Source organism: Candoia aspera, chromosome 8, assembly GCF_035149785.1.
Source record: "Candoia aspera isolate rCanAsp1 chromosome 8, rCanAsp1.hap2, whole genome shotgun sequence".
NCBI lineage: Eukaryota > Metazoa > Chordata > Lepidosauria > Squamata > Boidae > Candoia > Candoia aspera.
Genome location: NC_086160.1, coordinates 23,208,480 through 23,230,864, shown reverse-complemented (window position 1 = coordinate 23,230,864; position 22,385 = coordinate 23,208,480). Strand labels below are relative to the sequence as shown.

The following is a 22,385-nucleotide window of genomic DNA, read 5'->3' as shown; positions in this document are numbered from 1 at the left end:
CTGAATCTGACTTACAGACAAAATGCAGCCTTGAAGCAATATTCCTATAGTACTTTGGCCCTTAAAATTGTGTATGTCATGCAAGGATTGCTGATAATTTTAAAATGATAATTTTCTTGCTGATTAAAAATGATGTGTATTATACACATATACTTATAGCAAGATACAGGTATAGACTTGGATAAATAGACAGGGGCCAGCAGATGCTTGGCTAAGTGTCCTAAAAGGTAAAATGAAACAAATGATACAACAATTGTCAGTTCTGACATTTTCACTGTGTATTCATTCATTACTTTTTGAAAACCCCATATTCAAGGTCAGACCACTCAATGATTTTAGCTCTATTACTTTCCAGTAGTTCATTGAATTTTTGTTGTCACTGATACAATGAGTAAATGGTTCAGTATTTAGCTATCTGTTGTATAGAGTTTACTAATTTAATTATATGGAGTTTACAGTTTAATATGCACTCAATTTAAAATAGTTTATAACTGCAAGTATACCTTGTAATTATACATCTTAATCTCCTCACTTTCTTTTCCCATTCCTCCATCCAATTATTAAACCAAACTTTGGAATTCAATAGGTTTTGCTATTTTAATCTTTATAAAAATACAATCTGCATTTTCTATTTTATTCAAATTATCATTAGGCTTTACTGTAAAATTGTAATGGAAGCATACATTTGTCTCATTACAATCACTTTACTTAAGGATGGTTAAGCAAAATCTCATTTTCTATCTACAGGTGATGTATCGCCAATCAGTATGTCTCCCATCAGTCAATCACAATTTATTCCACTTGGAGAAATCCTTTGCTTGGCCATCTCATCAATGAACTCAGCACGAAAACAAGTCACACAAGAAGCACTAATGGAGCACCTAACAACCTGCTTTCCTGGTAAAATATATACTAATCTATCTCTACTCACATTCTTGCATAAATGGCTGGGTGTGTAGGTATGCTCCCTGCTTCCCTGTAGTAGTGGATCACATCTTAACTGTTAATTTTCAGTTATAGATAGTTGTATATATAATTGTTTTGTATCATTCACCTGTAATATCAGTGTGATTCTCAACTATGCATTTGTATGGGCTCTGAACTAATTGCTTTTATTTAAAATAAACTAAATTGAATAACTGTTAACCTATATTGTCCTGCTCCCAGGATTAGTTCTCTCATGATTCTCCTATAATGGCAGAATTTACTATACCTTTAAGTTCATTCCCTTCTCCCCTCCCTGGTTACTTCTGTATTTTTAATAAAACCTACATTATTATTGTACTTTTCTTTTTTGTTCTCTTATTATCCACATGGACATATTTTTTTATGTACTGATATTTATTTGAAGGTGTCATAATATTGTTGAGAATGCAGCTCTTAAAGGAAGATGCCTCAGGCCCATGTACAGTGCTTAACGAAGAGGCTACATTTAGTGCTAATTTTATTCCTTTAGTGCTAAATACATTCCTATCTTCAGTTCATGAGGTCACACATTTTATTTAAATTGTTTTATGATCTCTCTGTATGAACTATAATTCTTCTTTTGTTGTAGATCCAGTTAATAAACAAAATGAAATTTACTTTTAGCATTCAGATCAACTTTTAGTCATTACTTCTAGACTGGCTTGCTTTGATAGAACAAATAAGAATTCCAGATAGTAAAGCAACATTAAATTTCATGCAAGGAATCACAGAATGTTTTCCCAACATTCTGGGGACAAGAGCAATATGATATAATAATTACTGAACATTTATAAGTACCTAATTGTTTTTTAAGAAGTGATTTACTGTTCTTTATTTCAGATATATGCAACTAGTTACTTAAAATGTCATGCTTTACAGAAAAGGATTCAATTTCTTGCGGAGGCTGCTGTTTCATATTGTTCAAGAAAGTTACTGTATTTTTGTAGTTCCATATAATGCATCTTTTCAGATAAGTTTGCACCTCTGTTTTAAAGCATTTCCTACCACATATCTGTGATTACAAATATGCTTGAAATAGATCCTTCAACTTTTAAAGTAGGAGCTGAAAAAATACTAGCAATTTGAAAACAGTTATTAATGGAATGGGAAGGTCATATGCAGCCTGACACCATGCATATTTTTAAGTGCATTCTACTATATCTTTGGTGAAATAGATTTGTTATTGCTCTATTAGCATAGCTCTGTTCAAAAAAGTTTTGCCAGGGTTCTGAAATGCACATGTGTAGAACATGTGTGATACCTGCCTTGGTGGTAGTACAAGAAAAGCATCTTGAAATTATGGTGTGCGTAGTTTATTAAGCAATAGAATAGGAACAAATCTGGGCCACAGCTATATAAAGAAGAAGGTATGCTAATTATTTATAGCATCATATTGAAAGCATGCATTTTAAATTAATTATATCAAGCAAATTACAGGATTTTTTTTCCTTTATTGAATCTCAGTGTTACAGCTTAGAAGAAAATAATACTAGAAGATTCTGTAGTATTTGGAATATGTTGTTCCACATCTACATGTTCTTGGACTGACTAGGAATAAATGGATTGCCACAGAGCCTCTGCATACCCATATTAATGGTATAGAGACATTTGAGGTCATTATGAAGGAACTTTAACTATAATATCAGTTGTTAATTTTGAGAAGAATGAGCCTCTTACCCAGAATCAATGCCTCTTTCTTAAAAAAAGAAAAAATGAATGTTGAACACCTACAGATGCTGAATGGAAGGTCCCTATCAGTCCACAAGAGAATTGGTGCTTTGATGAAATAGGAGGTAGGAAATACTGACTTAACAAAACAATCCATCTCTGCCCATCTTGGCTCCAGAACTGATCATGTCATACCATATGATACTTTAAAAATGGAATGGCTAAGCAGAACTTACTATAATGTGGTACAAGAATGGTAGAAGAAATGGGTAATTGATTGTCCCGAGTACAATTATAATTTTCTTAAATAAAAATGCATTCAAATGGTGCATTAATGCACAGATCACAGCTGCAGGTACTGTATATACAAAGGAAGCAATTTACAGCAACATGAGATGGGGGGGGAAGAAATATAATAAATAAACGAACAATCTCCTTTGAAGATTATATTCAATACCTGCCATCACACTTTTTTTTTCCAAAATGTAAAGTTGCAGCCTCCGCTTCTAATCTATACCTGGGAAAAACACCTGTCCCAGAACATACTACCTTTACTTTTATAGTTGGCTAATTTAAAAAGAGGAGGAGGAAGAGTGCTGCAATTCCATTAATTACAGTATTGTAAAGAATTAACAAACTTCTGGTGGTTAACTGAGAAGATTTTTTTTTCCTATGATAAGCAGCTGTAATACAAATGGTAGATAAGAATGTAGCTTTTGGTTTATCTGCTAAAAGGATCTACTATAAATGAAATATAAACCTAACTAATCTCATTAAAACTGCACGATATCTCTTCTACACCTTCTTACGAATTCTTGAGCTCTTTCACAATGCAAAAAGGGTCTTTCATTCTCTTCCAAGCTTCTTATTAGCGTTTGTCTTTAACTTCTAGCCTGAAGAATAATTTTAGGATATTCAGAAACTTGCTCATTTTAGGTGGCTGTAATAACAACAGCATTAGCCTTTGGCAATTTCTTCAATCTACTTGCAATTTTCAGCTGCATTATTGTATTCATAATTACTGGTAAATATAGACATTTTGGTTTTGGCATATACAGTGGATATAAAAAGTCTACACACCCCTGTTAAAATGCCAGGTTTTTGAGATGTAAAAAAATCAGACCAAGATAAATTACTTCAGAATTTTTTCCACCTTTAATATAGCATACAAGCTGTACAATTTAATTGAAAAACAAACTGAAATCTTTTAGGACGAAAAAATAAAAATAAAAAACTAGAATAATGTGGCTGCATAAGTGTGCACACCCTTAAACTAATACTTTGTTGAAGCACCTTTTGATTTTATGACAGCATTCAGTCTTTCGGGGTAGGAGTCTATCAGCATGGCACATCTTGCCTTGGGAATCTTTGCCCACTCTTCCGTGCTGAAGCGCTCCAAATCTGTCAGGTTGCGAGGGCATCTCCTGTGCACAGCCCTCTTCAGGTCACCCCACAGATTTTCAATTGGATTCAGGTCCGGGCTCTGGCTGGGCCATTCCAAAACTTTGCTCTTCTTCTGGTGAAGCCATTCTTTTGTTGATTTGGAGGTATGCTTTGGGTCGTCGTGTTGAAAGGTGACATTCCTCTTCATCTCCAGCATTTTAGCAGAGGCCTGAAGGTTTTGTGCCAAAGTTGACTGATATTTGGAACTGTCCACCATACCCTCCACCTTGACTAAAGCCCCAGTTCCAGCTGAAGAAAAGCAGCCCCAAAGCATAATGCTGCCACCACCGGGCTTCACTGTGGGTATGGTGTGCTTTTGGTGATGCGCAGTGTTGTTTTTGCGCCAGCCATACTTTTGGGAATTATGGCCAGAAAGTTCAACCTTGGTCTCATCAGACCGTAACACCTTTTCCCACGTGCTTTTGTCAGACTTGCTGTAGGTTTTTCCAAAATGTGGCCAGGCTTGGATGTTTTTCTTCGTAAGCAAAGGCTTCTGTCTTGCCACCCTACCCAACAGCCCAGATATATGAAGAATATGGGAGATTGTTGTCACATGTATTACTTGCCAGAAATTCCTGCAGCTCCTTCAGTGTTGCTGTAGGCCTCTTGGCAGCCTCTCAGATCAGTTTTCTTCTTGTTTTTTCATCAATTTTGGAGGGACGTCCAGTTCTTGGTAATGTCACTGTTGTGCTGTATTTTCTCCACCTGTTGATGACTGTCTTCAGTGTGTTCCATGGTATATCTAATGCCTTGGAAAAAAATTTGTACCCTTCTCCTGACTGATATCTTCCAACAATGAGATCCCTGTGATGCTTTGTAAGCTCTTTGCAGACCATGGCTTTTGCTGTAAGAGGCAACTGAGTAAATGGCAGAAAAATCCTGCTAGAACAGCCAAACTTTATATGGGCTTGATCAGAGTCACTTTAATTGATGGCAGGTGTGTACTGACTACTATTTAACATCAGTTTCAGTGTGATTGGTTAATTCTGAACAGAGCACATCCCTACTTATAAGAGGGTATATACATTTATGCAACCATGTTATTCTAGTTTTTTATTTTTATTTTTTTGCCCTAAAAGATTTCAGCCCCTCAGGTAAGTCTCCCCCACTCCCAACCTTTCTTCGCTCACACGTGCCACAGCCTCCTTTTCCCCTTCGCTCGCACACACCCCATGCCCACTTCACTCAGCCTCCCTCTGCTCGCATGCATGCACCCTGCTCCCTCTTTCCCTGGCCTTTCTGAGCTCATGCAGCACCACAGCACCCCTCCCTCAACTTGTGTACGGCCTGTGCTGGGTCTTCCAGGGCCTCCCCCACCGCCCTGAGGCATCCCCTCACTCTTTACTTGGGACTCTCTCCACTTCCCACTTAATGACCCACCTGTCTGGGATTACAACAACAACCAGGACTGCCTGGATTGCTGTCGCTAAGTGATGCAGTCACACGACATGGTGCTTTACAACTGCATCGCTTAGTGACGGCAATTCTGGTCCCAATTGCAGTCGTAACTCGAGGACTACCTGTTAGTTTAAGATACACTAGAGATATACTGGGGATTTTTGAAAGCCTTCTTGTCAATTTTCTAATTTTGTTTATTTAAGGCAGGAGAATGATGTCTTTTGAATTCTTGCTCCTGTGTTCTAAGAAAGAGTTAATTAAGGTAATATTCATCAGAATTCTCACAGGGTGGAGAAAACACAGTATTTTTTGAGATTATCATATTACAGTTAAATGTTTGAATATAAATTTGATTTTCATCAACACTTTATCTAGACTTTTAAAAAATACCACTAATGCTTTTCTTTTATAGTGAACAATTTAAAGGTTTCAAGCGCAAGCACTAAGCTGAAAGCAAACCCATAGGGAGATACTCTGCCAGGGTGTTTTTTTGTCAATTCCTTGTCTTGGAGATCATGGATTATTTGAAGGAAGGGCTTCAAAAGATTACTCAGAACTACTTCTGGTAAAATGCATCTCATACATACACATTATTGTTTCTTTTAGGTGTTCCAACTCCAAGTCCTGAAATCCTTCGTCATACCTTAAACATGCTTGTACGAGAAAGAAAAATATACCCCACTCCAGATGGTTACTTTATTGTGACCCCACAGACTTATTTTATAACACCTTCCCTCATAAGAACTAACAGTAAATGGTACCATCTGGACGAGAGGATACCTGACAGGTCTCAGTGTACCTCTCCACAGCAAGGAACTATAACTCCTTCCACCTCGGGTTGTGTCAGAGATCGAACGCTACCTAAAAACCACTGCGACTCTTGCCATTGTTGCAGAGAAGACATGCATAGCATGCATGCATCCACTCTACAAAGGAAGTCAACAAAAGACTGCAAGGACTCTTATTGCCCCCCCTCTCTTTGCCAGATGCCACCCACTGAAAAAAGTAAAAGTACTGTAAATTTTTCTTACAAAACGGAGACGCTTTCAAAGCCTAAAGATGGAGAAAAGCAGTCTAAAAAGTTTGGGTTAAAATTGTTTCGACTGAGTTTCAAAAAAGATAAGACAAAACAGCTGGCCAATTTTTCTGCCCAATTTCCTCCTGAGGAATGGCCTTTACGGGATGAAGATACTCCTACCACTATACCTCGGGAGGTAGAAATGGAAATTATTAGGCGTATCAATCCTGATCTGACTGTGGAAAATGTCATGAGGCACACTGCACTAATGAAGAAGCTTGAAGAAGAAAAAGCTCAAAGGAGCAAGGCTGGATCATCAGCTCACCATAGCGGGAGAAGCAAAAAGAGTAGAAGTCATAGAAAATCTCATGGAAAATCTCGGTCACACAGCAAAACTCGAGTCTCTAAAGGAGATCCTTCAGAGGGTTCTCATTTGGAAGTGCCAGGTGAAAGGGAATATGATTTCTATGATCCTCTCATGAGGTCCCCAAGGGAAGGCTGCTACATAATAGAACACAAAAGGGACAACTTTATCATGCACAGCAGTCCTAATGTTCTTGAGTCTCATTTTCCTATGACACCTGAATGGGATGTATCTGGTGAACTGGCCAAAAGGAGAACAGAAATGCCTTTTCCTGAACCTTCAAGAGGAAGCTCCCATTCTAAGGTCCATCGAAGCCACAGCCACACACAGGACCGGAGATCAAGAAATGAGAGGTCTAATAAAGCCAAGGAAAGATCTCGATCAATGGATAACTCAAAAGGACCTCTGGGTGCTGTTTCATTAGGTACTCCTGAAGACATAGCTGAAGCTTGTAGCCAAGATGACCAAACAACCAGTCAGACATATATAGATGATAGCACCTTAAGGCCTTCACAATCACTTAGTCATCAAAGGGCTATTATGTCATCTGTAAACTACAAAGAGGTAATTAAACCTGAAAAGACTGCTGGCAGTGCAGAAACTCCTACTTCCTGTACCTTGTTGGAACAAAGCAAACCAACCGAGAACATACCACCTTATAATGAGCTCAACTCTTGTACAACAAAATCAGCCATTGATGATTATTTTCAGTGTAATACTTCTAGTGAAACTGTTCTCACAGCTCCTTCACCTTTAGGAAAAAATAAAGATGAAAATGACCCAGTGACTTTGACAGATAGTATGAAAAAAGTCTCTCCCTCAGAAAGACAGTCACAGCACTTAGCTAGAGATCCAGGAGTCCACAGAGAGGAGTCGCCTAAAGGGCCAAGCAACAGTAGTGGGCCAATTGCTGCAAGTCAGACAGCTGAAGTAATTACAAATGGCCGACTAGCTCAACATCACAGTACAGAGACCAGTAGCCTTGATAAGAGGAAAGAAATATTTAGTAAAGACACACTTTTTAAGCCTCTCCACAGTACTCTGTCTGTCAACAGTTTTCACAAACCTAATGTGCCACTCTTAAAACCTCATCAAAAGGCACCTTCTGAAACATTGCCAAGCAGATGTGATAAACTCGAACAAGCTATGGTCACCTCAGTCACACAAGTCATACCGATTTCACAGAGACAGCAAGAGACAGCTGGGAACCAAGAAGCAGCCTTTGATTATTACAATGTCTCTGATGATGATGACTCTGAGGAAGGGACCAATAAGAACACAGAGGAAGAGAAGAATCGGGATGATGTGGGCACTATGCAGTGGCTTCTTGAGCGAGAGAAGGAAAGAGACTTGCAAAGGAAGTTTGAAAAGAATCTCACTCTCCTTGCTCCAAAGGAAACTGAAAACAGCAACAGCCAGAGAGCCACACATTCAGCGAGGCTGGACAGCATGGACAGCAGTAGCATCACAGTTGATAGTGGATTCAATTCTCCACGGTAAGATTTTAAATTAACAACATTAATTTTCAACAGCCTTAAATGTAGTGTCTCATTACCGTATACAGTGCATGAAATGTTGCAGATTTATAGCATTTTATGTTAGACTTTTCCAACAGCTTGAGGCAGTGTTTAGGGTCTTTGATTTGAATAGAATAGAATCTATTCAAATAGCTTGGTAACAATTAGTCACCTAAATAACTAAACAATGACTATGTATAATAAATCAAACTTTTCCAGAATAACATTCACATTGTGGTGACATAACTGTGCTTCCATTTGATTGGAAGATTTTTACTTCACCTCAGTTACAGATGCGTGCTGTGTTTGACTGCATGGACCATATATTTCAGGCATATGTATTTACCAATTGAATAGTGTTATAGATTCAGGCTATTGCCAGAGTTCTTGTTTCACTATCAGATAGGGCTTCACATACAGCTAGTTTACAGAGCATGCTGGTGCAAATGAAGCACCCATCTTTGAAGTGCTGAGGCAGGTTGTGTGTATATGTGTACACATGCACAAATATTTTTGGTGGCTACTGATGAAGCCAAGTAGTTGTGCAGGAACCTGCATGCAGAGATACCCTGGGAAGGTCCTTGAAACAGCTGCTGAAAGCATTCTGGAGAATGCAGCTGCTTTATCATTTCAAGGAGGGGCACTTTGGGATGCACTCTTGCAGCCATACTTTCTCTGCTCACTTGTAGTAATGAGGGTTCAGAGGTAAAATAGTATTTATCCTAAAATGAATGCAGAAACACCAAAGAATTTCAAATGTTCTGTATTTTTTCCCATGGTTTGAGCTCTAAGGTAAAGGTAAATAGGCTGAAGAAAGTTGTAAAACTATTTTCTTCAAATTTATTCTGTCCCCGCTGTTACTACAAGCAGAGACAAAGCACTACTAGGAAATATGAGGTCCTTTCCTTCCAACCCTTGCAAACTTATTTGATTTCACCAGACATTGCCTTCACAATTTCAAATACTATCTTTGCAGCCCGGAAAATTATGAAAATTATTTATTTTTAAAATAAAAGCTGAGTTGCTTAAAGCTAAATTTTGCAGCTATGTCATATTCTACAAAGGAATTTTGCAGATTTTCTTGTTTCCCTAGATATTAGATACATTTGCATCCTTAACTGTGTTTCTGATTTATCCATATTATGCTTCCTGGGAATGTACAAATATGTGACGCTTTCAAAACTATTTGCAAAATAGAAATAGACATGAGGGATTGGCTCTAATAACTGACAGGTTACAATTTTCTTCCTCTCCTTTCTTCCTGCAAATTTTTGGGCAGTTCTTAGAACGTTACATAATCAGCCCACTCAGTTTTATAAGAAGGGAATAAAGTTAGAACAAAACAGACATAGATACATATTTGGCTGTATTTATGGTCAGTCTCTATTCTAGGAGTCTGAACTAAGAGAAACTGAAGTAGGATAGAGGATAGGAAGTATTCAGTGATACCATGTCAAAACTGTATTTCTGCAGTTGTATTGCTCAACCCTTTGCCTCATACTGTTAGCTCAGACAGCTTCAGTAGCAGTGGATAGCTGGACAACAGACAAGTAAGACAGAGGCAACATCTGAAGTCAATATTTGCCACTTCAACTGACACTGTCGATCTTTTTAACAGTACTGATTTTTAGATTATCTCACAGAGCTAATCTACATTTATTGAACTTGATCAAATTGTTGACCAAAATAGAATATTTCCACTTTTCTCTGGCAAACATACAGCCATACAGACTATCTAGTTATGAAACAAGTAAAAGTCATAGGGAAGAATTCCTCTGAAGCCCAGGGTTGTCTCCTCTAGCAATAGTGGAACCAAAATCTGAGGTTAGAGAGCAGGAAGACAGGGGAGAGAACAGGATTGGACAAAGACCCCAGATATTCTTACAATCTTCCTATATTTCTCCTTAATCTCAGGGGAAAAAATAAATCGTACAGATACTTAAATACACAGATAATACATTACTCTTTATAGGAAACAATGACATTAGTTTGATAGGCTTGGAATTAGCATCAGAGTTTCTGTCTTTCTGAATGTTGCTTGTTGTTATTTAATGTTCTTATGCCTGTGCCAAGAAATCTGAGTTCCTCAGAGCATCTGTAGACCTTCCTGTTGCCTTTGTTTTGTGGTCAGTTTCTAGAGTTACGTTGCTACTTCTCAATTTGGTTTCTCTGCTGCTGAGCATGTAGTTGTATCAGACCAGACAGGACTGTATTATTGCAGCTGTTTGATTCATTAAATTGTCCTTGTCAAACTATCTGCATCTTACATAGTTTCACACAATACCTAAGGAAAATAGGCACATCTTTCTAAGAGATGTTGCTGTCCTTGCATAAAGAAAAGATTTGGTGTGGCTGTTTCAATCACAGCCTTTTTGTATCACTTCAGTGAACATATTATTCATATTATCATAAATGTAAGAAACCAATCTTGTCCTCTTCCTGTAGATTTTACATTTCTTTCAATCTCTTTATTTCCACTGCTTCAGAGAAAATGTATTTCTTTCCTGGTCTTGTATTCCCTATTCAGTTCTCCAACTTTTCACTCTTAACGGAAAAATTAAGAGTATGATTTCAAAATCTAAGTGCAGATTTGCTGCTCATACTGCTCTTAAACAGAGGTAGGCAAGATATGGCCTTCTGTATCTCACTGAACTACAGTTTCCATCATCCCTAGTCAGCATAGCCAGTGGTAAGGGATGATAGGAACTGCACCTGTCATACTGAACAGTGATATCAGAATCGTGCAAGCAGTGGTATTCCCTGTGACAGTCTGTGTAAGCGAAAGATAAGGGTAAACCCTTGGAATGTGAGATCTTTTTGTAGATGGTAAAAAATTCTTGTCTGGAGTAGGCTGCATTCTGGACACCCTAACAATTATAAACTCCTTTATGTTCTTTTGGTTGGCCCTGATAAAAATATTGTTCTCCTTTGGAATTTGGATTTTATGTTTCTTTGTGGACCAACATTGTTATAATCACTTTTCATCACAGCTGAGTATGAAAACTGATACAAGTGGTAATTGTTATTCATTTTATTCATTCATTTATTTATTTAAAAGATTATAGCCACTCATCTTAAAAACACAACTCTGGGTAGCTCACAACAACAATAAAACCATAAAAAGAAAAACCTGGTGCTTCAGCCATTCTCCTTGGATGCATCCAACAGAACCATCCACAGGCTCCCACCTCATCCTTTCCCAGCGAGGGGGGAAGAGCTAGCTTTGTGTGGCCTTCCAGAAGGTTAAAAGTAGGGGGGCGGCTGCCAGATCCCATGGGGAAGGGTGTCCCACAGCGCAGGGACTGCTACAGAAAAGGCATGCTTCCTAGGTCCCACCATATGGCAACGTTTAAGGGAAGGGATCAGGAGCCTACTCACTCTATTAGACTTGGTGGGCTGGGCAGGTACTGTTTTTTATTTTTTATTTCCCACCTTTATATTTTTATACATAACCCAAGGTGGTGAACATATTTTCACCACCTCCTCCTATTTTCCCCACAACAGCAACCCTGTGAGGTGAGTTGGGCCAAGAGAGTGACTGGCCCAAGGTCACCCAGCCAGCTTTCATGCCTAAGGCAAGACTAGAACTCACAGTCTCCTGTTTTTTAGCCCAGCACCTTAACCACTAGACCAAACAAGGTCTCCTCAGGGAGAGGAGATCCTGCAGATAACCTGGTCCTGTGCCATATAGGACTTTAAAGGTAATAACCAGCACATTGAATTTTATCCAAAAAGGAACTGGGAGCCAGTGCAGCTCACACAACAGCAGTGTAATAATAGGCAAACCAAGCGGTGCCCAACACTGCACATGCTGCTGCATTCTGAACCAGTTGTAACTTGCAGGTAGTCTTCAAGGGCAGCCCCATGTAGAGTATGTTGCAGTAGTCCAGCTGGGAAGTGACCAAGGCATGAGTGACCATGAGCAAGGCCTCCCCATCCAGGAATGGACTCAATTGGCTTTGTCTGGGGAAGTGCAACCCCATCGAGAATCAAAGATGAAACATCACCAGTCCTTGTGGGACCAAAGTTCCCAAGCCATTCTGTCTTGCTAGGGTTTAGTTGGAGCTGGTTTCTCCCCGTCTAGACATCACAGCCTCCAGCCACTGGCTTAGCACCTCAGCAGCATTACCTGGGCAGCCAGCGGTGTTGACGTGTAACTGGGTATCATCAACATATTGATGACACCACAGCCTGTGCATTGAATGACCTCACCCAGCAATTTCATGTAAGAGGAGTGGTGAGAGACCCAAGCTTTAAGGCACCCGCACAACAAGGGCTAGGCTGGATCTCTCCCCACCATCACCAACATGAATACATACAGAATTAAAATATTTATCACTATAGACTTAATTTCTTTTGCATTGTACTGGAATTTATTCTTCCATATAGCATCATACTCAGTCATTCAGTTTATTGTTTCATATGCAGTTACAATTACAGTTATGATAACAAATTGAGTGGTCTCATATTTTGGTGGGAAGAAAAGTCTGTTAGTGGTGCATAGATTTCTTATAAAGGTTTCTAAAACTTCTTCAATGTAATATTATTACCGTTACTTCTTAGCATGTGACAAATACCAAGGAGCATTACATTTTTCAAACAACAAACATGCATAATTCTTATTTGGAAGGAATAAATATTTTATATCTATTACCAGCATATCTACACTGATACTGTAAAAGAGCTAGAGCATCTACGTATAAATGAGAACATCTTATTTCCATCCAGTGTTCTAAATTGATACCGCATCATCATTTTTATTTTGAAATATCTAGTTACCTTTCCATGATACTTTTGCTGACTTCTTTGTAGTATTACCCATATTCCTGAAAATCAGGAGTCTGGTAACACCATTTCTGACTAACAGATTTATTAAAAGGCATAAGTTTTCATGAGCTGCAGCTCACTTCATCAGATTATTTTTTTTCTGATTTTTTTCTGCCATGATGGTGCACCAATGTCCATATTCCTGAAGTGATACTGAAAGTAATCAAAGAAGAGTAATGCACAGGAGCTGACAAATCTATGTTACTGCTCAGATTTGTGATCTGAGCTCTAACCAATAGTTTATACTGTCACATCTCATCCATTTATATTCAGAAAGAAATATGGCAGGCATGTTCATTCTGACTGCTTCGTTGGTATTAGGTCATAGGTAATCTGATGTTCCTGCTACAACCTGTAGTTGACACATCACTGGAGCATGACATCTTGCAGACTATTGGCTCCAGCAGTCTAATTGTGGCAGAATGATGGACTGGAAACATTTCACTATCAGTTGAACAATTAATATATTGTGAAATATTAGTAGCAAAGGAATGTAAGTTATGTTCTTAACGTAAGGATAGATGATTCCAAAGTACGCAAGTAGCAACCTTACCTTCCTGTACTGATTGTATATGCATGTATGGGTATATATATTATTAAGCCAGTTATGAGAAGAATTAGAAGGAAAGTAAAGGAAATAAAAAAGTTACTGACTTCACATAGTATGGTAAATCACAATTTCTGATAACTCTGGCTTACCATGAATGAATCAGCCTGGTGGTGGACATTGCTCAATCATTCTTCCCAGCAGAAATAAACAGATGGGCAGGAAGTACCATGCTTTATTGGGTTGTCCAGATCTTAGTACAGTACTTGTGGAATATGTGAGTTGTTTCTTCTAATTAAACTAAGAATCAAACATCAAGAACAAACAGTGGCTTTTAATTGTGGCTTGTTAGGGATGTAAGGGAGAGAGAGTCAAGACATCATGAAAAACAATTTACAGAAAGAGCTTCCATTGTCTCCTTATCAATTCCTGTCCACAAGAAGAGCCAGTCTTTTTCAGTTGATCAGTATTAACCAGCATATTGGCTTGTACATAGCGAGCCAGAATTCTTGGAAATCCTAATTTACTATACTATGACATGCAGATTCTCTCAATGTCATTTGTGTGGAATGCTCACATATGACAATTGTTTTTCCTATTCACGTTATATTGTGCCTAGTGACTACCAAGCATTACTTGCTGTAAGTGTAATTGCTGTGTGCCTTCCATTCCTGATTGTGTTTGGATATAGGGTTGAATTCCTGCTTAATATACCAGTGGATCAAGCATAAATTCAAACCTTGGGCATGGCTGACAGATAAGACTGTGGGAAAGGGGTAATATTAGAAGTAAAATAAGTTATTTTTAAAAGTCTGAAGTGTTTCCTATGCTACATAAGAACTTGTAATAAAACACTAATTCATCTATCTTAGTTCAGTCATGGAGCTACACAGCTGATTGAGGATAGCTGTGTCCTTGAATGGACAGTCTGAAATGCAAAGGTGCCACAGTTCACCTGCAGTATTAGCACACTGATTGTCTCACTAGAATGACAAGTGACAAATCCAGCATTCTAATTTTGGCGCAATTTTTTTAAAAATAATTCTTAACTCCAGAGTGTTATTAATAATTCTAGTATCTTTAGCTCCATGTTTTTTGAAAAATTACATATTTATAAAGTATCACTGTAGATTAATTCCCAAGGTCAATTTTAGAAAGAGGTATGAATATTCAATATGTTTAAAAAGATCAACACACACACACATAAATACTCCACACCAAACTGTAAGATCAGATGTGACAAGAAATGGCAAGCTCTGTACAAGAGGCTGAATTCTTCAACAACAATGTAATATGGAGTGAAATAAATTATGTGTGTTTCCTTCATTTATAGAATTTATTCTAATTCTGCTCATACTTGTAAGGCCCCATATATACCTAAAATCTGCCCCTCTTTTGACTACTTCTGACCTTGCAGCAAACATTCTTTAGACCCTTCCATCTGTCTTTATACACATAGGGGACTAAAACTTGGTCTTCCTTAAAAATAAGCATGAAAATCAAAATACGTGTTTTAGTACATGAGTGGAATTTACAGAGCGCACAGAATAGGATCCATTTATAACCAGACTCAGACGGTTTTCTTGATGGCACTTTCTGTTCTTTTCCCTCTGGCCGGCTTATGGATGAGTACATAGGTCACGTTGATAATTATTTTTTCTCTTCCTTTAGTACCCGTGAGAGCTTAGCTTCCAACACTTCGAGCATTGTTGAAAGCAACCGACGCCAAAATCCAGCTCTCAGTCCTGCGCATGGTGGTGTAGGTCCAGTGTTCAGCTTCCGAGCAACTGCTGACCCTCCAGCAAGTGAAACTGAAAAACTGCAGAAACCCGCTAATTGCTTGCAAGCTTCTGTTACAAGTGTTTGATAGTGCTTCTGCCACACATCTTCTGTCTCATCGTATACATCAAAGTTTACGACACTGAGATTGATGTTTACGTGTTTGGAGGGAAAAAATAAACCAGGCATCTTAACTGCATAGTTTTTGCGTCAACTTAAACTGTGCTGCTAGATAGGCTAGGGGCAACAAAGAAATCTTTATTTCAAGGCATTGCTTTTCACATTTTGCGGCTCTGTAGCAACAGAATAGGGACAATATGTACACTTTTGCTTCACTTATTTGTAACTGAGCACATATATGAAAGTCTAGACACTGTAAGTGTAATCTGCATTTTCAATGTCATGCAGTTGCCAACTTCATTTAAAAATGCCACAGATATGTGATGCCCCCACCACTGATTAAACTGTTTACCACAGATGTGATTTTTTTCCTTTATAAACTGAGCCTTCATTGAAAGTAAACAGCTAAGGGTCACCTTGAAGGCAAACAATGCCAAACAAGATTAGGAAAGACCTCAGCTCTACCTGTGAATTATTTATATATCTGTCATTTTCACTGTGAGTCTTCATGACACGATCTTGCAAGAAATCATAGCAAAAGTAAGTTAAAAGAGGTCATATTTTAAAAATGTGGGAAGAGGTAGGAGCTAATGGAGAAGTTACCTATTTTTATGTTATTTGAGTTCTTTAAAGTAAAAAGTAGATATTTGCCTAAATCTTGTTTCTTAATTTTACATATTTGCAAGGAGGGGTATAATACTTGTAATTGATGGTGAGTAAAGAGAAAAACTAACTTTGACTGGGACACGTCACTAAGTGATAGAAGAGGTAGCGAACATAGCAAATATTAAATAGCAAATAAAGTTAAGCAATCACTTTAATGTGTCACCCCAGTTGTTACCCCCCCCCAAATATTACTAATATTGAAAGAATTTGAACAATTATTAAAAAAAGTTCTTTGTAATACAAATAATAGTGGCCTGAAGAGTTGATTTCTTTCTATGGAAGGACATATTATATTTCTATTTTATGTAGATTTTAGAGTGCCTAAATTAGGCTATTGAAACAAGCATACATTGTAGAAAACAGATATAGAGACTAATAAACTTCAGGCTTTTTATTGAATTATATTTCTTTGTAAGTAAACATTTTATGGAAATACTTAGTTTAAAAACAATCATAGGAATTGAAATTAAACCTGTCTAGAAGGATTGTTGATATGGAGAGAGATCACTTGCCTGATATGAGAGGTGATAAAAAGACTCATTGATGCATACAAAGCTTAGTTAAGTTTTTCATCATCAAAAGCTAGGTCAATAAAATACATTATTTTACCTCTCTTATGAAGCTCACAAAGTTAATAGCAGAAGTTCTGTATGCATTGATTTATTATAATGTATATGTCCTGCAACGGCTAATCCAAAGTAATTTATTTTTGAAAAAAAAGTATACTAAATTAATGGTTAGAGAGGTTTACAATTTCAGAAGTAAACTTGAATAGTATAAAGGGCCAAATTCTGCTTCAGTAGTTTATGCAATCCCATATTGTGGAGAATTAGTTTTTCAAACAATCATAATTGTGGTACAAATTAAAGTATGAAATACAGCAAGAAAGATCAAGAGCAGTGTAAATTGTTGTGCACATTGACATTTACACTATCTGTCTTTTGATGATCTTCAGGTGATAATGATCAAATATACCATTAAAGGCAGTATTTCATCAGCTACTGGTGACAATATTTATAACTTTTCAAGCTTCACTTGTGTTCTGTGTTGTCTTCTGAAGGTGCACTTTGAAACTGGTTTTGAACAGCTTGCAGGTGCTTCTTGAAATAGCTTTATAAATCTTAGACTTAATTGATTTCAGTTTACATTTTGATAAATTATTCCATTGTAAATCCAGGGGCTTTGGAACATATTGAAAGACTTAGAAGTACATTTTGGATTTCTGAACAATCAGGAGCAGCTTTCTTCCCTTCAGTGTTGGGAAGTGTTCCACCATGTTCATTGAGCCTTTTCAGTCTTGTGACCATTTTGAGTTGCAACCATTCTACACTTAGAACAAGCAGTAAAGGATAACTAGGTATTTTATTTATTATCATGTGTAAGTTCTGTTTCCTACAAACAGAAAGATAGAACTCACTGTGCGTAATGAAGATTATTATGCTGCTTGATTGTTTTCTTGGCCTTCTGCCCTCTAAATTTGAAGCTATGTTATAATAACCCAGTAAGGCATTGCCTGACAGAACTTTTTGCTGACACATGTAACACTAGCAGTATTTAATACATGCAGATTCCAGATAGGTTTTGAGGAAGAAATTGTTATCACAGTAGTTACAATTATTTAAAACTTGAAACATGCTCTGATATTATCATATGTATCAGTTCACCAAGTAAGAATCGTAGAAACGGATTGCATAATTTATGGTCAAAAGCAAAAATTGAAATGCGGTATTAAAATGGGGAAGATATTACCACATATGGGAAACAATACTTTTTTCATCAATGAGAATTACTGAAATTGATACCTGTAGCAGTTATGCAAAATAAATCATTCCACTGTTATATTTACAAATTATCTCAGTTGATATTTAAAGGTTCCCAAAGAAGAGCTTTAAAAAGGTCCTGGCTATGTTGGCATGATTATTGGCCAATAGTATGTTTATGACTTTTTATTAGCATTAATGTTACTCTTGCAACATGTAATATAAACGGAAGTTACAAAAAGAAATGTTCTTATTGTGCATTATTTTTTAAGGAAAGCCCATCTTGAGATTATAGATACATACCCACAGGAGTGGAGCTTGAGTGTTAAGTGTTGAGTGACAAACTGTTATCCTGTGATAAAATTACAATGACCTTGTATTACATGGTTGATAATTGATTATCCTCCTTTAGTACATCAGCTGAAAGGTTTACAAAACCAGAATGCATTGAATTTCTATGTTGTGACTTTAAAGGGTCAACACAAATCTGTCGGCATTTTGCACACTGAATATGTATTATTATAATACAACATATTACTTTTATGGTAAAAAAATTTTTTTACACATATAACTACCTCCATGAATTTGATGAAATGCAGCAACATTTTTAAAAAGGTAATGTTAAGAGCAGCATTTAAAACTTTATGAAGAAAAAAAGGCCATGATGTTCTCTCGTGTGTCGGTGCTTGTGTATGAAGTCATTTTTCATTGCCATGATTTCCTGTTACTGTGTTAAATTGGCTTTTGACTTTAGTAGTACAAGATTTTATAAAAAGTTGTAGAATCTTTTAGATAAACAAAGGGAGGATCAAAATTGTCCTTTGTATTTCCATTTCTGTTGAAATGTCAACCTGATAGAAAGTCAAGTGTTGCTGGTAATTTAGAAGCCTGTTAATAGATACAGTATATGGAATATGACTGGCAGTTTAGGGCTTAACAGGAGTCACGCCGGCTATTTTAACTGCCTCCGTTGGACCACTTTGGGCCCTATTCTGCCCCATTTGTGGGGAGATAGCATGCCAGAACTTAACTTACGTCCTTGTATTTGTTGCCTACAAATGGCCCATTGGTGTGATAAAATTCTTGTTTTTTGGTCTTAGGCATCTTGGGGGTTAAATGTTAAAAGTTGAGTCCTTTTCACAATGAAATAAATAGTCTGATGTCCTGACATTAGTGACATCAGGAATGTAGCCACAAAATAAGATGAAACCACTGATTTTCATTTTAAGATAATCAGGTTGTTTGCTGTTTTTTCTTTAATGAGGAGCAGTTAAGAAGTACAGAAAAAAATCTCAAAGATGGAGGATCAAGAGGCATTTAAATGATAGCTGCCTTACAACAACTGTATTGTTTCTGATGTGCTAGACATACATATTGGATTTTTCCGTTCAATACAGGATTTTAAAAAGATAATTGGAGGAGCATATTTTCAGAATATTTTAAGTGGTTAAAATAATACTGGATTTATTATATTCATGGCCATGGACACGGGGTGCCTGAAAAATACTGTAATCATACAGCAAAGTTATCCAAATTCTGCACCCGGAAGAGCCATCTTTTGCAATCTGAATACAAGGTTGCTCCTGTGCTCTGCTGTTAGCCCAAGAGGAGAACTACAGCTAGGCCCTTCCCAATGACAATCCAATGCAGAGCCATCCTGAAATCAAGAGGGAACTCCAGGTGTGTGCTTTCATGGAAATGCAGAGGCTGCCCATTCCCAAGGCAGTCTTAGAATTCATGCTGTGTGGTGCAGTCATGAACACAGCAACAACAGTCACCCCTGAATATAATAACCAGATAAATATAAAGGTTGTGTGATTAAACAGCATTCTTACTCTCAGTAAATCACCAGCATCAGCTGTCAATCGGAAGTGGCAGCTACTTCTATTTTGGGGGGTAGTGAATGATTGTAATAAGAAGAGCAGGTCATGAAGTAGTGGTGATGGGTTGCACTGATCCTGTGCCTTGACTTCACAGAGTCAACCAACAAGTGGGGAAACTCCACTGAAACACGAGGACTTGCTTTTAAGCAAGTGTTCTTAGGTTCCCAAATCTATCAAGTAAGGGTGCTGTCATCTGACTTGGGTTTATTGTGCTTCAGGGCATCTTTGCCTGCCTGCTTATAATTAATACTAATTTAATCTTTAAAACAAAAATCAGTGTTAATACAGCAGCATTCATTTAAAGTTATCGAAGAAAAACTATTACAAAACCTTGCACTAGCTCTTACCAGAGTGCCAAAATGTTTCCCTTCCAGCAGCACAGCCATTCCCATTGACAAAAAAGAACAAAAATTAATACAAGCAAGGAACATAGTTTAAATACGTTTTAATGCGGGACTTTCCCTAATAGGAAGTTGCCAGGTTCAGTAATGTAGAGTTTGCTGCCATTTATACTTCTTTCTGCTCCTCCAGAAGTATTATTAAATAGAAAGGCTTCCAGTGCTTTTTGTGAACCGCCTTTTGAAAAAGAAAAGAAAATCCCTTTCAGTCCTAAGCATGCAGATAATTGTGTTTTTTTTTTCCAAAGTCTTTGGCACTTCCAAAACATCCAGTCCTTTTCTGCCCTTTTGAGAATTTAGACATTCTTGGATTGCTTACCAAGAGTTGTTCACAGCCTCTTTGAAAGCACACACGAACCAGCTGCTGGATAGTTTTTTTTCTCCTTACAGCTGGCATTTTAAGCCTTTCTCTGCTGCAGATTTATATACGAGGTGCTATCACTGGGTTTGGGATCAAAGAAAGGCTAGTAAGATATCTTGTGATATTGTTACATGCTGTCATTCCAAATCTGCTTTCATTTTCATTGGTGCAAATCACGTTTAATTGAAATGATAGAATATACATGGACTTTGTGTTTTTAAAATTGCTTGAATATTTGTGTTTGTTTTAAAGATACCATTACTGGAATAGAACCATTAATGTCATAACGGTTTCAGGTCAGCTCAAGTAAATGAATGCATAGAAATGTTTGTATGATGTGCATTCAGTAAATTGTAAGACAGATGTGGAAGAGGGGGTTAGATAATGTGTGGAACTAAGTATATCGTACAACAGTCTTGCTCAGAGTATGGCAGTCTTCCTTGGATCCGCAGAGACAGAGAGCTTAAACATCAGGTGATGATTAAGAAAGCTGCTGACCCCCAATTTTGGTGCAGGTAGAGATGGAAAAGGACCCGCTGTATAGCATGACGGCAAAATCAGCAGGGCACCAATGGTGATGCAATCTTCTGTAAGCCGCCTATGGATAAGACAAAATATGTTGCCTCTTCTAACATCATGTGACTGAAGCAAAGGCCACACTCAACACTTCAGAGAAGTGCAATGTACTACTAGCTTATGTAGCAGTATAGAACAGTAGATGGCTCCTATATGGTGGACAGGGATAGTTTGAGTAGAGTCATTGGGATTTACTTTTATTGGGGGAATACACGAGCCATTGTATTTCATAATTTGGGCCTGCCAAGCTCCTATCATGCCAAGTATATGATACACAACACTTCATAAACTCACCAGAGTGCCTCCGCTTTGAGTTCTGGATCATAAAAGGTATTCTAGACAAATTGCTCTTCTCTCTGTGAGAAACTTACCCACACGCACCCCTTGATACTAGTTGATAATCATCTGTAACAGTACTCTGATTTTTACAATGCTGTTAAAATGGATATACATCAAACGCCTGCCTGTGAGCATGAAAGATCTCAATAGGGCCCAATGAGTAACTTCTGTGTCATCAAGAAACTTTCCATTTAAGGGTTCATAATTCTGCAGGTAACCTCCTGTGAGTGACTGAATGTGACTGTTGCATTAGGTTTAAATGAGTAAATACATGCAAGTGGGACTTACTGTATGCTAGAAGGGAGTTTGCAACCAAGACAGCCTTGTATAAATGTGTTTGCACTGAAAAAGAAATATTAAAATTACTTGGTCTCTGGTTGCTGTAAAGGTCATCCAAGCTGGATGTTCTGTTTATATTGTACAGTATTTCATATGAAATAATTACAGTTCATGAAATGTCTTCCCTTAACGTTACTGATTTATAACAGCACATTTGTGACATGGTTTTTATTGTGTCAGTGTACCATATTGTAAATGATGATAACTTGTCATGCTTAGTAAAATAACTTAAAAAAAAAAAGGACAGGGATTTTTGTAAGTCTATATTTGAAAGTCCCTTCATATGGTAATATTGTGTTCATGTTGTTTATGTAGTGTTGTGTGAAATATCCATTTTGGATTGTGTTACTTTTTAAAATATTAAATAACATTTGGTTATATGTTGTGTTTTCAAGCCTTTTTTATTTTATTTTGCA

At 37.4% G+C, this 22,385-nt stretch overlaps 1 protein-coding gene across 1 annotated transcript; it reads left to right on the top strand.

The window, feature by feature from the left end:
- Positions 1-740: 740 nt before the first annotated feature.
- On the top strand, positions 741-22,347 carry STOX2 (storkhead box 2). The gene is made up of 3 exons (XM_063309871.1): positions 741-900; positions 6,082-8,353; positions 15,420-22,347. The coding sequence occupies exons 1-3, from the start codon at positions 768-770 to the stop codon at positions 15,613-15,615; spliced, it is 2,601 nt and encodes an 866-aa protein (XP_063165941.1). The 5' UTR covers positions 741-767; the 3' UTR covers positions 15,616-22,347.
- The last annotated feature ends 38 nt before the right edge of the window (positions 22,348-22,385 follow it).

Bases quoted from the DNA above. Each gene is read 5' to 3' on its own strand.
- STOX2 (XM_063309871.1), top strand. From the start codon at position 768: ATGTCTCCCATCAGTCAATCACAATTTATTCCACTTGGAGAAATCCTT. The intron at 901-6,081 runs GTAAAATATATA...TGTTTCTTTTAG, and splicing joins CCTAACAACCTGCTTTCCTG to GTGTTCCAACTCCAAGTCCT. The intron at 8,354-15,419 runs GTAAGATTTTAA...CTCTTCCTTTAG, and splicing joins AGTGGATTCAATTCTCCACG to TACCCGTGAGAGCTTAGCTT.